We start from the raw sequence: 12960 nt of genomic DNA, 5'->3' as shown, positions 1-12960 counted from the left end.
TGATTGTTTGATTTCATTTTCAAAAATTAAAAAAGATGGTTTATGATTGGAAAACTTAGATTTATGAATATGTGATTGATTTATGAATATGTTATTTTGCAAGTAATAAAATCAAGTTGATGGTAAGATATTGATTTGCTTTGCTAGAATGATCAGTGAAGGGGCCCCGTCTTTTCCTATGAAAGTTGTTCAGTGGCGCATGAAGCTGCTGCTGCTGCTGCTGCTGCTGCTGCTGCTGCTGCTGCTGCTGCTGCTGCTGCTGCTGCTGCTGCTGCTGCTGCTGCTGCTGCTGCTGCTGCTGCTGCATGGTGCAGCCCATAGCGCAAGCGCACTAACGTTTCCTTCATGCCGCCTCCCACCGCTCGGTCACGGGTTCGCTCAAACCAGAGCCCTAGAAAGAGAGAGTTGCGTCAATGAGGGGGTCAGAAGGCGAGAAGGTCACGTGGTTCATGTAGCCGCCGAATAGTTCCAAACGAAGCTTGGCGGGTCATTTAAATTAACTGCTTAGCCGCGATTTCTGGTAACTACTAACCAATATTGTCAGATTTTACATTTATATATAGATATAGATATATTCCAACGTGACACATATTCTATGCGCATGTGTAGGAATTGACGAGCTGTCTCGCTTTAAATTACATCGTTAATTTGATTCAAACGTGCTTGTAAAATGGTCATCATTAAAATGTCAACTGTAGCTTCTTACCTGTAAATTAACCTTTGATTAATGCGAGAAACAGTCCTTCGCCATAGAAATCCTATTGCCCCGGGCCGCACTGTTTGGAACTATCGGTGGCTCCCATGATCCGCCATTGCTGTTAAATAATTGGCCCATTGACTTCTACGGAGTTGACGCAACTCTCTCTTTCTAGGGCTCTGGCTCAAACGAGCCCCAGTTCGCCTGCTCGTAGCACCGCGCGTTAATGAGAGGAAGTAATTCACCTAACCCAATTTGTTGTAGCAGTCATGTAGCCATGTAAGCCATGTGAGCCTAGCCTGGTAGCATTAATGAGAGGAAGTAGTTCATAACCCAGGTTTCTGTAGCAGCCATGTAGCCTAGCCTGGTAGCCATGTAAGCTATGTGAGCCTAGCCTGGTAGCATTAATGAGAGGAAGTAGTTCACCTAACCCAATTTGTTGTAGCAGTCATGTAGCCATGTAAGCCATGTGAGCCTAGCCTGGTAGCATTAATGAGAGGAAGTAGTTTATAACCCAGTTTGCTGTAGCAGCCATGTAGCCTAGCCTGGTAGCCATGTAACCATGTAGCCTAGCCTGGTAGCATTAATGAGAAGAAGTAGTTCACCTACCCCGGTTTGCGGCAGCAGTCATGTAGCCATGTAAGCTTAGCCTGGTAGCATTAATGAGAGGAAGTAGTTCACCTAACCCAGTTTGTTGTAGCAGTCATGTAGCCATGTAAGCCTAGCATGGTAGCATTAATGAGAGGAAGTAGTTCATAACCCAGTTTGCTTTAGCAGTCGTGTAGCTATGTAAGCCTAGCCTGGTAGCATTAATGAGAGGAAGTAGTTCATAACCCAGTTTGTTGTAGCAGACATGTAGCCATGTAAGCCATGTAAGCCTAGCCTGGTAGCATTAATGAGAGGAAGTAGTTTATAACCCAGTTTGCTGTAGCAGCCATGTAGCCTAGCGTGGTAGCCATGTAACCATGTAGCCTAGCCTGGTAGCATTAATGAGAGGAAGTAGTTCACCTAACCCGGTTTGCGGTAGCAGCCATGAAGCCATGTAGCCTAGCCTGGTAGACATGTAGTCTAACCATGTAGCCTTGTCTGGTAGCATTAAATGAGAGGAAGTAGTTCACCTAACCCAGTTTGTTGTAGTAGTCATGTAGCCATGTGGCCATGTAAGCCTAGCCTGGTAGCATGAATGAGAGGAAGTAGTTCATAACCCCGTTTGCTGTAGCCGCCATGTAGCCTAGCCTGGTAGCCATTTACCCTAGCCATGTAACCATGTAGCCTAGCCTGGTGGCATTAATGAGAGGAAGTATTTCACCTAACCCACTTTGCTGTAGTAGCCATGTAGCCTAGCCTGGTAGCCATGTAGCCAAGCCTTGTAGCCACTGCAGGCAGCGTTTAGGAGGCAGTGGTGCTGTGTAAATTATATGGTTAATCGTTATGTGCTAACATTACGTGGGATGTATTGCTAATTTCCATGCAACGGAGGTAAGTTAACATTGACACACACACAACATTGAGTGTATGTGTGTGCGCGCGCGCGTGCTCGTGGAGTGTAGGGTGTCGTAGGCCTAAATGTTTTTTGGGTTTTTTTTGTTATTGTTGCTTTTATGCTATGGACCGGCTGTGTGTCCGAAATAAAGATTATTATTATCATTAAATAAAGCGTCACATGATACACCAGAAAGTCGAATCAGTTCATCTGGACACAACGTCTATTAGGAGAAACGTTTCAGCGGTCGTTATATTGAGATGATGAAACGTTTCTCTCACGAAATGTTGTGTCCACATGAAGTGATTCAACTTTATGGTATTTCCTTTCCTGGATTATTGAGCATGCATCAAGACAAAACGTAATACTGCACAAAGTCAATGTGCAGTCAGGCTACAGTTATGTTAATTTTGTGCAATACGCCTTATTACAAGGTAATGGTTGCCCACCCTAAACGCATAAATGTTTGTGTGCACTGAGCGCGGTAGATGCCACGGTTGTGTTAAGGACATGAAAAGATGCCTTGGTTGTTTTAAGGAGAAACCCACTTCTCGATTTGCCAGCTGGCTATCTTCTCTTCATTGGTTTGTCTTTGACGTTATTGATTAATTACGAGGTAACACGACCAGCGTGATTCCTCTTGACCCCTACACGTACCAGACGGTAGGATATACTTAAATGTTTGCTGGCCAACTGTCCGTTTCACTTTTCACATCGCTTGTGCTATGTAATAGTGCCTACCTAATCCCGGACATCCCTGTCTAACAGTACTGCATGGTCACATGTGCACACTCACTCTTTCTATGTAATTGACAAGCCTAACAATGTAGATCTACCTTTAATTTAACGTTATAAATAATAATAATGATGACATTTATATTAACCTGTCTTTGTCACAGTTTGTGTCTCAATATTGTCACTCATTGTTTTGTTAAATGTGGTTACTTCTTTTTTCAGACATCCCCATGCCAGCCATCAGAGGGACGGATGTTCACCAACTCTTTGAATTTCCATTTCTTGTTTTTTGACAATCTTTCCTGAAATGATGTTTTTATTTAATGTTTGCTTATCTTCTTGGAGAGCTTTGACTTGTTCAGTTCCAGACATGTCACGCCTTGATAACTGTTCAGTGTCCCAGCAATCTCCAGTGCTGTGCAGAGCTCAGCTCAGAACATGTCAGCTCATCAACAAATGCTAAAGGAAAAAAGAGAAAAGAAAGAAAAACTGAAAATTATACAATTTAACCTGTGCTATAAACCCTGCAGATTGTTTGATCAGTTGATTGGCCTCCTAGCAAATCAAATCGCTATTCTAAGTCCTTCATTGCTTCTGCTATCGGGCTGTTAGATGCCGAGAGTCGTCATTTTAAATGAATGCTTTAAACCGCAATAGTCTGTTTATACTGTTATGTCTGCACACATCGACAGTGCTGCATTTGATTTGGTGCTGTTCTATTGTGCTAGGATCGATTGGTGATGCCTGCGGGCTCTGGGTTGTTTGATCGGGTCTGCCTTTGATGCTGTGTCAGTCTAAATAAAGAATGCCAGGGAGAGGTTGTGTCGAGCGACAGCGCTGTGTCCTGAAGTGATTTAAAAATACAATATTGGCGACGAGGATGGCTGATATGTCTCTCCCACCACCTGCCCCCTTCCTGGCATTACCTGGCGAGCCTCCGGTACCATGGACTCGCTGGCTACATAGTTTTGAAAATTACATCATCGCCTCAGGGCTCGACGACGTGAGCCAGGCTAGGAAGACGGCTTTGTTGCTACACTGCTTGGGAGCAGAGGGTCATCGTGTGCTCGGGACTCTGGGGAACGTCACAAGCTTTGACGAAGCTGTGGGACTTATGAGCACCCATTTCGCTGCTCCACAGAGTGCCCTCCTTCGGCGATTTATATTCCGTCAGCGACACCAACTGCCTGGTGAGTCTGTGCGGCAGTACGTAGCTAATTTGCGAGGGCTAGCTAGCTCATGCAAGTTTGGCGCGCTTCAGGACGAGATGGTTCGCAACCAGCTAATCGAACACACCAACAACGCAAAGGTGCGTGAGACTCTCCTGCTGGAAAAAGACAATCTGCTGCTGTCCAGAGCAATTACCATCGCACTACAGGTTGAGGGAGCAGCTGAGTGTGCTGCTATGCTAAATACACAGCAAGTGGCCACCTCCAGTCAAGCTGCCAACGACTCTTCCCTCTACTCACGGCTGCCCCTCGGGACGCAACCCAGCCAGAGCGAGGCGGAAGCGGACTCCACTAGGGACGTCTTGCAACTGCAACGACGGCGTTCTCGGCCCCGCCCTCAACAGTCCTGTGGTAACTGTGGGTCTCGGTCTCATGTTTCAAGGGCTCAGAACTGCCCTGCCCGTGGCCAGACATGCTGTAGCTGCGGTAAGCACAATCACTTTGCCAACGTCTGTCGATCTTCCCCGGCTGGGTCAGAGGGCCACACCCCCCAGTCTTCAACCGCCGTCATTCACAAGGTGAGCTCTGGGCCAGTGTCATTCAAATCATGCACAGTCAACATTAATGATGTGTGCATCCCCCTGCTGTTGGACACCGGTGCAACTGTGTCTCTCCTGAATGTTGATACCTACAGTCAATTTTTCGGTTCACTGCCACTGTCCGCACCCTCAGCTGTCCTCTGTGGGTATGGTGACTCCAAAATCGATCTGGTTGGCTCTCTCCAAGTGACTGTCCGCTATGGAACCAAGCTGGTGCCCAATGCAGTTTTTCATGTGGCACGCCGTGGGGCCAACCTGATGGGCCTGGACCTGTTCTCCGCTCTGGGGTTCTCCCTCTTAGACACAAGGGGGACAGCAATCCTGACTGTTGCCACACCTTGGCAGCAGAAGTGGCCATCGCTGTTTATGGGGTTGGGCTGCCTCTCCGCCTTCGCCCATCAACCTCTCCTCAACCCTGCTGTGAAATCTGTCATCCAACCACTGCGCCGCATCCCGTTGGCTCTCCGTGATGGGGTCTCCGCCGAGCTGCAACAACTGCTGGAAGCTGGCATCATTGAACCGGTGGATGCGTCACCTTGGGTCTCAAACCTCGTGGTGGCTAAGAAGAAGTCGGGGGGCCTGCGTGTCTGCGTCGATCTACGTGCAGTAAATAAGGCAGTGGTCCCTGATAAGTATCCACTGCCCACCTCAGAAGAACTCACTGCTCAGTTCTATGGCTCTGAGGTGTTCTCCAAGCTCGACCTCAGACAGGGGTACCTACAGGTGCCCCTCCACCCCAGCAGCCGAAACCTCACAGCCTTTGTGACACATGCAGGAGTGTTTCGCTACACAAGGATGCCTTTCGGTCTCAGCTCCGCCCCTAGCTGCTTCCAGAAAATCATGGTCTCCGTGCTGGCTGGCATACTGGGCGTGGCCATTTATCTGGATGATATAGTGGTACACGGGCCCACCAGTGAAATCCACGACAAGCGCCTCAACATGGTCTTCGCAGCCCTGTCCAAGCACAAGCTAACTCTCAGTGCTGAGAAATGTGTCCTCTCTGTACCAGCCATCGACTTCGTTGGGTTCCGGCTGTCAGCGAGCGGTGTAACTCCACTACAATCCAACGTGGACGCCATTCAGGCCATCCCTGAGCCCAGCTCGGCCGCCCAGGTCGCCTCCTTCCTGGGTATGACAAGTTACTACCTGAGGTTTCTTCCCCAGTACTCTGCGACCACAGCCCCCCTGCGCCAGCTGCTGCGTAAGGACGAGCCATGGGTGTGGTCAAAGGCATGCAGTGACGCTGTGCGTGATCTTAAGACTCAACTGACTTCACCACCAGTGTTGGCTCACTTCGACATCTCCAGCTCCACCTTTGTGACCTGTGACGCATCAGCCACAGCGATAGGGGCCGTGCTGTCTCAAACCCAGAACGGTGTGGAGAAGCCCATTGCCTTCGCCTCCCGTGCCCTCAACCTGACCGAGCAGCGGTACTCCGTGGGTGAGCGTGAGGCGTTAGCCTGTATCTGGGCTTGTGAAAGGTGGCACCTCTACCTCTATGGCCGCTCCTTCACCCTCAGGACAGATCACCAGGCCCTGACAGCGCTGCTGTCCACATCTGGGACAGGCCACAAACCCCTGAGGCTGCACCGCTGGTCTGACCGCCTCCGCCAGTACAACTTCAGCCTGCAGTTCACCCCAGGCAGAGACAATGTTGTCGCCGACCTGCTCTCTCGCTCTGTCTCCACCCCAGCTCCACAGACGGACACTGACTGTGTGGAAAAGGACATTGTCCAAATGCTACACACACCCCTCCAGGCCACTGTCTCTCTGCAGGAGCTGAGGGCAGCCTCCGAACAGGACCCTGTCCTCTCCCAGCTCCGCACCTACATCCAGAACGGCTGGCCTCACAAGGTCCCAGAGGAGCTGGCTGCGTTCGCCCGAGTCAGACAGGAGCTCTCCTGCTGGAACGACACCTGCGTGGCACATGGGTTTTGCACAGTGGTCCCAGCTGCTCTCCGTGCACGTGTTTTGAATACGGTGCATGAAGGCCACCTGGGCATTGTGAAACTGAAACAGCGCTGCCGAGACCTGGTGTGGTGGCCGGGGATAGACAGAGATATTGAGGCTCTGGTGAAGGACTGTTCTGCCTGCCTTTTGAGTGGCAAGACTGGCCACCAGGCTCCCCCACCCCTGCAACCTCTCGCCTGGCCCTATCAGCCCTGGGAACACCTGCAGTTGGACATTTGTGGTGAGATCCATGGAGTTCCCCACCACCAACGCTTCATGGTGGTCGCCTACGATCTACACTCAAAATGGCCTGAACTCACCACTTCCGGCACTGTGACCTCACAGATCCTCATCGACTTCCTGGACTCTCTTTTCTCTCGCTGGGGACTCCCAAAGACCATCACCACTGACAACGGCCCTCAGCTGGTCTCTGCTGAGTTCACTGCTTATCTCGAAAGCAAGGGCATCCGTCATATACGCACTGCGTACTACCACCCCCAGGCCAATGGCGGCGTTGAACGTTTTCACCAGTCACTGAAGAATGGCCTCAGAGCACACATGGCCCAAGGGTGCTCTTTCACGCAGGCCATCCGTCACACTCTGCTGCACTATCGGGCCACACAGCACTCGACCACAGGCATCTCCCCAGCCTCTCTCATGCTAGGCCGGGAACTGTGCATGCCCCTTGACAGGCTCCGCCCCTCCACACCTCAGGCACCTCCCTCTGGGGTCAGAGCCTCAGTCACTCGTCAGCAGACGCGGATGAAGCAACGGTTTGACCAGTCAAAACGAACCAGAGTGCCAGACATCAATGTGTCAGACTGGGTCAGGGTCCGCAGGCCCCACAGGGACAATAAAATGGCTTCATACTGGTCCTCTCCTCTCCAAGTCACCCGTCAGCTGGTTCCAGCCACTTACCTCCTCAGCGATGGCCCTCGGTGGCACTCCAGTCGTCTACGGAAGGTGTCAGCTCCGCCACACACAGCTGGTGACACAACCATAGCCATTCCCTCAGCATGGCGAGACACTCCGGGGCTTCATGCAGCTCCTACACGGGCCCCAGACATTCCTGGGCCTCAGCTTCCCCTGCCTTCTCCCTCCCCACCTCGGCCTGCCCAGCCTCAGGCCGCCCCGTGACCTGTTCGCACACGTTTACGCCCTGGCCACCTAGAGGACTTTGTGTCAACCTTTCATGTTTGAAATCCTGCCGGGGGGGGGGGGGGATGTTATGTCTGCACACATCGACAGTGCTGCATTTGATTTGGTGCTGTTCTATTGCGCTGGGATCGATTGGTGATGCCTGTGGGCTCTGGGTTGTTTGATCGGGTCTGCCTTTGATGCTGTGTCAGTCTAAATAAAGAATGCCACGGAGAGGTTGTGTCGAGCGACAGCGCTGTGTCCTGAAGTGATTTAAAAATACAAACCTTGTCTGTTTTTCACATGGCGTGTGAGTCTACGTTCACCGAATGTTGTATTGGAATGTAACGTGCAATGCGTCTTAGGATGCTTCATTTATTTATTCTATTCTTGTGTGACTTTTACCCTTCACCTGGTCCTCGTGAGTCTGCATGCATGTCCACACGAGGGCGCCAGTGTGCGTCTCTTGCCCATGTACTGATTTGTCTATTGTCCCTGACATACTGCTGATTGCCACTTGTCTGTGAGTTTGTGTATGGTCTGGGACTCTGGGTACATTGTAAAACTGAATTGCCCTTCTGGGATACATAAAGTTGTCTGAATCTGAAGATTGCTTTTGTGTTCTTAAGTATAACACTCCCCTTTCCCATTTACTGTGAAATATCTATCTATATACTATAGGGGAGGGGTTAAATTTGGACTGTTATGGGGGGGGGGGAATTCTGTGGTTTCAGGGTTGACATGGGTGCACGTGTGTGCATAGACTACAAAATGCGATTGATATCATTTGACAAACTTCAAATCACAAGGTGAGACAATAAAACAACAAGCTGAGACGCCCCCTGCTCTGAACACTGAAACATAACCGAAGCATTCTAGATACCGTCGGCAGTGCACACAACTACAGCTTGATGACAGTAACATCTTTCTGTAAGTGCTCCCTCCTGTGTGTCTGTATCAGTGGTGCTGTCACCACTAAAGAAGAGAATAATACTACAAACATGAATAGAGCAGTATCTTTAATAGTTACATTCATCTGGAATGAATTTACATTTTACAAATATACACAGGCTGCCAACACCTTGTCAAATTTCCAGACCTTTCTTATCCCGTTAATGCATACACTATATGGTATATACACTATCTAAACTATATATATGTAGCCCGTGGAATTAGATACCACACAGGACACAATTACTTCCGGGGTTCTTGTAGCTTTAATTTTATTGTTTGAACCTTCGAATGCAGATCGTTTTACTGAGTGCATACATTCCTGTGTCTTTCGAGCAAACAGCTCATAAATGTTCACAGATGTGGCAAGTTTAACAGAAAAGATTTTAAAAAGGGAAATAATAAATACAAAATACGGTGCAAAATACGGCAGTGGACTATGTACGTTAAACAGGGTTTAACAAAGACATGTGGAACTTCCTGAAGATCGCGCAACTTCTCACTCTGTCAGTTACCTTTAAACAGAATTAAAATGCATATAAAACCTTTACATCCCAAATACAATGGCATGGTGTGGCTTTATTCACGCCAACATTACCTTGTCATGCCTGCAATGGCGAACAGCGGTCGACGGCTCGCGCCCAAAATCACCGAACATCAACTCCAGTAGCGTCTAAATCAAACCATCTTGTCAAATTACCGACATACAATATTGTTTGGAATAATGTTACAGGTATATTTCACAAGATATTTACCCTTACTTACTACGGAGTCAGAGCCTCGTCACACCGCAATCTTCAGGCGCTCTACACAAGAAAAAAAGAAAGAATACCCAAGATGCACTTGGATAACTTGCACGGAGTTACAATAAAAGTCCGCCACTGCCACTTACTGGTCAAAACATGCAATGACAACCAAAACTATAAAAATACACTCACAATCTGCCTCACAATTTAAATACATCAAATGACATTTTACATGGCTTGACAGTGTAACAATTACATATATTAACAGTTAAACTATACTAAATTTAAGTGGAAAATCATTTAACATATTTAACAGATTTACCACCCGGCTACATAAAGTATATATATATATACTATAGTGTAGCGTGTTCACGTTCACCAGCGGGGTATAAGTGTTAGTTGTATATATATTTTTTCTCTTCTTGAAAATTATTCATTTACAAAACATCAAGGCATACAAACCATGACAGTAAACACCTCAACATACAACGCACGTTAGGTAAGAAAACCTAAATTGTATAAAATATACATACAGAAATGATAGAGGAAAAATAACAAATAAATAAAACAATAATATGTCTGCACGTTTTCATAGCTGCTCTAGGGGTCCTCAGATCGTGTCAGTTCTTCATAAGCTCCGAGGAGAGACTTTGCATGTTTTTTCATCATTACTCTCAGAGCACTGAGATGATTGTCCACAAGGTCCCTTCTGAAAACAGAAAAAAGGGGTTTCATTTTCCTCCTTTTGGATATGTGGATGAAAATGTCGCCAGGATTATCAGGTTGTTCAAAACCAAGTCCCTCTGAATGTCCTTCATGTTAACACCAAACAATATTGTAGTGAATTCGGGGGGCAGTCCGGGAACCGCCACAGCCGGGACGCGAACACGTGTCTCCCACTCCGCAAGCGACAACGTTAACCAGCCGACTAAAGGGTCCGTCCCGTTAGCCAAGGGCTGCCGAGGCTATTCATTCGTGATCGTTACATTGCCCCCTTCCTTCGGGAAGGGCGTCCTCGACCAGACCGTCACAGCCGGGGCGCGAACCTATGTTTCCCACTCCGCAAGTGACAACGTTAACCAGTCGACTAAAGGGTCCGACCCGTTAGTCAAGAACCAACGTGTCTACTTATCCATGCACGTTACAATATGTTTTCTCTTGTGAGAGGAGCAATTTGGATTTTAGTTAACAGCCAGTCCTGCAAATCCTCCCAAAATGTCACAGTACATGCAATGGAAAAGTAGATGATCAGTAGTTTACATTTCTGTATCACAGAAGCTGCAGTTATTATGATCAATACCACATCTCATTAACAGCTCATTGGATGAATAAACATTATTCATAATTGTAACTGCCTCACATTACCAGTTAAGTTTTAGTGTGGCATCTTCCTTTAATTTTTGGTTCCTACCTTTAATGTCCGAGAGGCGGAACTAATCTGCTGCGTCAGCGTTCCTCGCGCAATTAATTGATACACATTTACTAAAGGCGCCAAGAAGCAACAAAAATAGATTAAAGAAAGAAAGATAAAGGCTTAAATATTAAGCATATGAACGTGTGTGCAGTGTGTAGAAGCCGAAAGGAAGGAGGACAGCTACAAACCAGAAGCAAGGAAGACGATTTTAGCCCCTGTAGTAACAAGCAGCCTACTAGGTATGTTTGAGTGAAGCTAATTTCTCCGGTTACTATGCAATGCTACGTATGTGCTAGCTACTAGCTAGCTAACACATACATAGCATACATAACCTGTTGTAAAGCTATAAGAAATTAAAAATTGTGAAAACGACACATACATGCATTTCGTTTATTGTATTTTTATTTACTTTATTTTCTCTTCCAACCCAGTTCTCACGGGTTGATCCGTTCAAGAGTAAAGCCCCGTTTTTTAACCAAGACCTCGTGCCTCGTGTGTCTGTTACTGAGGGAAAACTCGACTGCTCCGCATGAGTAGACGAGGAAGAGGGCGCCAGAGATCAGCGATCCATAGACCCGGGAGTTCTCCAAATCACAGCATTGCATCTGCTACGGCCATCTACACAAGACAGCATTCACGGGAAGGTCCAGGTGCCCTAGTGTGAATTGAAGCTGCAACCAAGAGAAAATTTAAGGAGTCACATGAGACTGACATTTTTTGTTGTTCACAATAAGTTAATGATGTTCACTTACCTTTTAAGCTGAAACAAAGAGACTCACACATTTCTTGTATTTTACATAATAAGTTAATATTATTTACTTACCTTTTCCAATTGAAGCGAATTGAAGTTTATTGATATTGTGTTGACATTGATGTTGTGTTTACTTATGGGTATGCTGTAAATATTTACAAAGAACTAGTTTCACTAAAAGAACAGCAGAACTGTAGCAAATTTAAAGGGGAATTGCTATTACCAATAAGTGCACCAGTTTAATTAAGAATAGTAAGAGCTAACATTTTTGGTTTGTCACTTGTAGTGATTTAAGTTTAAATAAGGCTTTGACGATAGCAAATGGGCCAAAATGGCGTTATTAGCCACACAAGTACTTATATCAAAATAAGTAAAATAATAACTACTCAATCTAAGCTTCGGGGACATTAAACTTAACTTATATCACTATAAATAGGATTACTACTCAACTAAAATTGGATTACATTAGACCTAACAAATATCACTGAATGAAGTAATTACCCAGCCAAAGGCAAATTTAGATTTAAACCAAAATAAGGTAAGTTAAATCAAGCAAAACGTCGATGTGTGACAGAGGGGGTGTAGGTGAAGACGGGCAGCAGTACCGCACAGATGAGCAACCACAAGCGGCTTAAGGCACAGGAGCTGATAACCACGTTTCCTCACAAGAGCCAGCAAGAGGCCAAAGAGTCTGCAAGTTCACGGAAAAGGGCCAAGAGCTGCACGATGAGCAAGTAAGAAGACTTGCAAACCGTTTCAGTGTGAGCTACAAGAAGTGGAAGGCTATCACTAAAGACGCCAACCAAACGTTGAGTGGAGAATGCTCAAACGACCTGCTGCATAAACACATCACAAAGGTGAGCAACGCCTCAAACGATTTGAAGGTTGTTTATGAAGAATTAAGCACATCGACATTCCCGACAATGACACGCGTCGCAAAGTAGACACATGTGAAGCAGTAACAAAAAGGGTCATCGAGACTGCAAGAGTTCGTCTAGACTCAAGAAAGGGTGAAGATCAAAGGGATGAAGAACAAGGCGAGGAAGAGACAGCACTAGAACTCAAGTCTGTAGCCTCAGAAAAACTAAGCATCAACTCTCACCGCACCAAGTCCTCTGCTCACTCTCTAAGCAACTCTCACCACACTAAGTCCTCTGCTCATTCTGAGGCAACTCAAGAGTCACATCCAGACGTTCAAGCCTGTCTTCTGCTAACAGATTAGAGGCTTCTGCTGAAATTGCTGCCAATGAAGCCACTTTAGAAGTACTGCTAGAGCAAGAACATCATGAAGAACTTCAAAGACTCGAAGCTGAAGTTGCACATTTACG

General features: G+C 46.9%; 1 protein-coding gene across 5 annotated transcripts; it reads right to left on the bottom strand.

The window, feature by feature from the left end:
- Nucleotides 1–54: 54 nt before the first annotated feature.
- Nucleotides 55–9522, bottom strand: LOC130108469 (putative GATA zinc finger domain-containing protein 25). 5 transcript variants are annotated; one of them, XR_008809883.1, is made up of 3 exons: nt 9487–9522; nt 9320–9394; nt 55–391 (listed from the first exon to the last, which is right to left on the bottom strand). XR_008809883.1 is itself a non-coding variant. In XM_056275401.1 (2 exons), exon 2 carries the CDS (start codon nt 317–319, stop codon nt 92–94), a length of 228 nt encoding a protein of 75 aa, XP_056131376.1. In that variant the 5' UTR covers nt 320–391; nt 3065–3176; the 3' UTR covers nt 55–91. The 5 variants fall into 5 exon arrangements, 4 of the variants coding, with proteins under 4 accessions (XP_056131376.1, XP_056131379.1, XP_056131377.1 ...); XM_056275401.1 differs by lacking the exons at nt 9320–9394; nt 9487–9522 and adding an exon at nt 3065–3176; XM_056275404.1 differs by lacking the exons at nt 9320–9394; nt 9487–9522 and adding an exon at nt 3126–3168.
- Between the last annotated feature and the right edge of the window lie 3438 nt (nt 9523–12960).

This window comes from Lampris incognitus, chromosome 2 (assembly GCF_029633865.1).
Source record: "Lampris incognitus isolate fLamInc1 chromosome 2, fLamInc1.hap2, whole genome shotgun sequence".
NCBI lineage: Eukaryota > Metazoa > Chordata > Actinopteri > Lampriformes > Lampridae > Lampris > Lampris incognitus.
The sequence above is the reverse complement of the archived record's forward strand: the minus strand, read 5'-3'. Positions and strand labels throughout refer to the sequence as shown.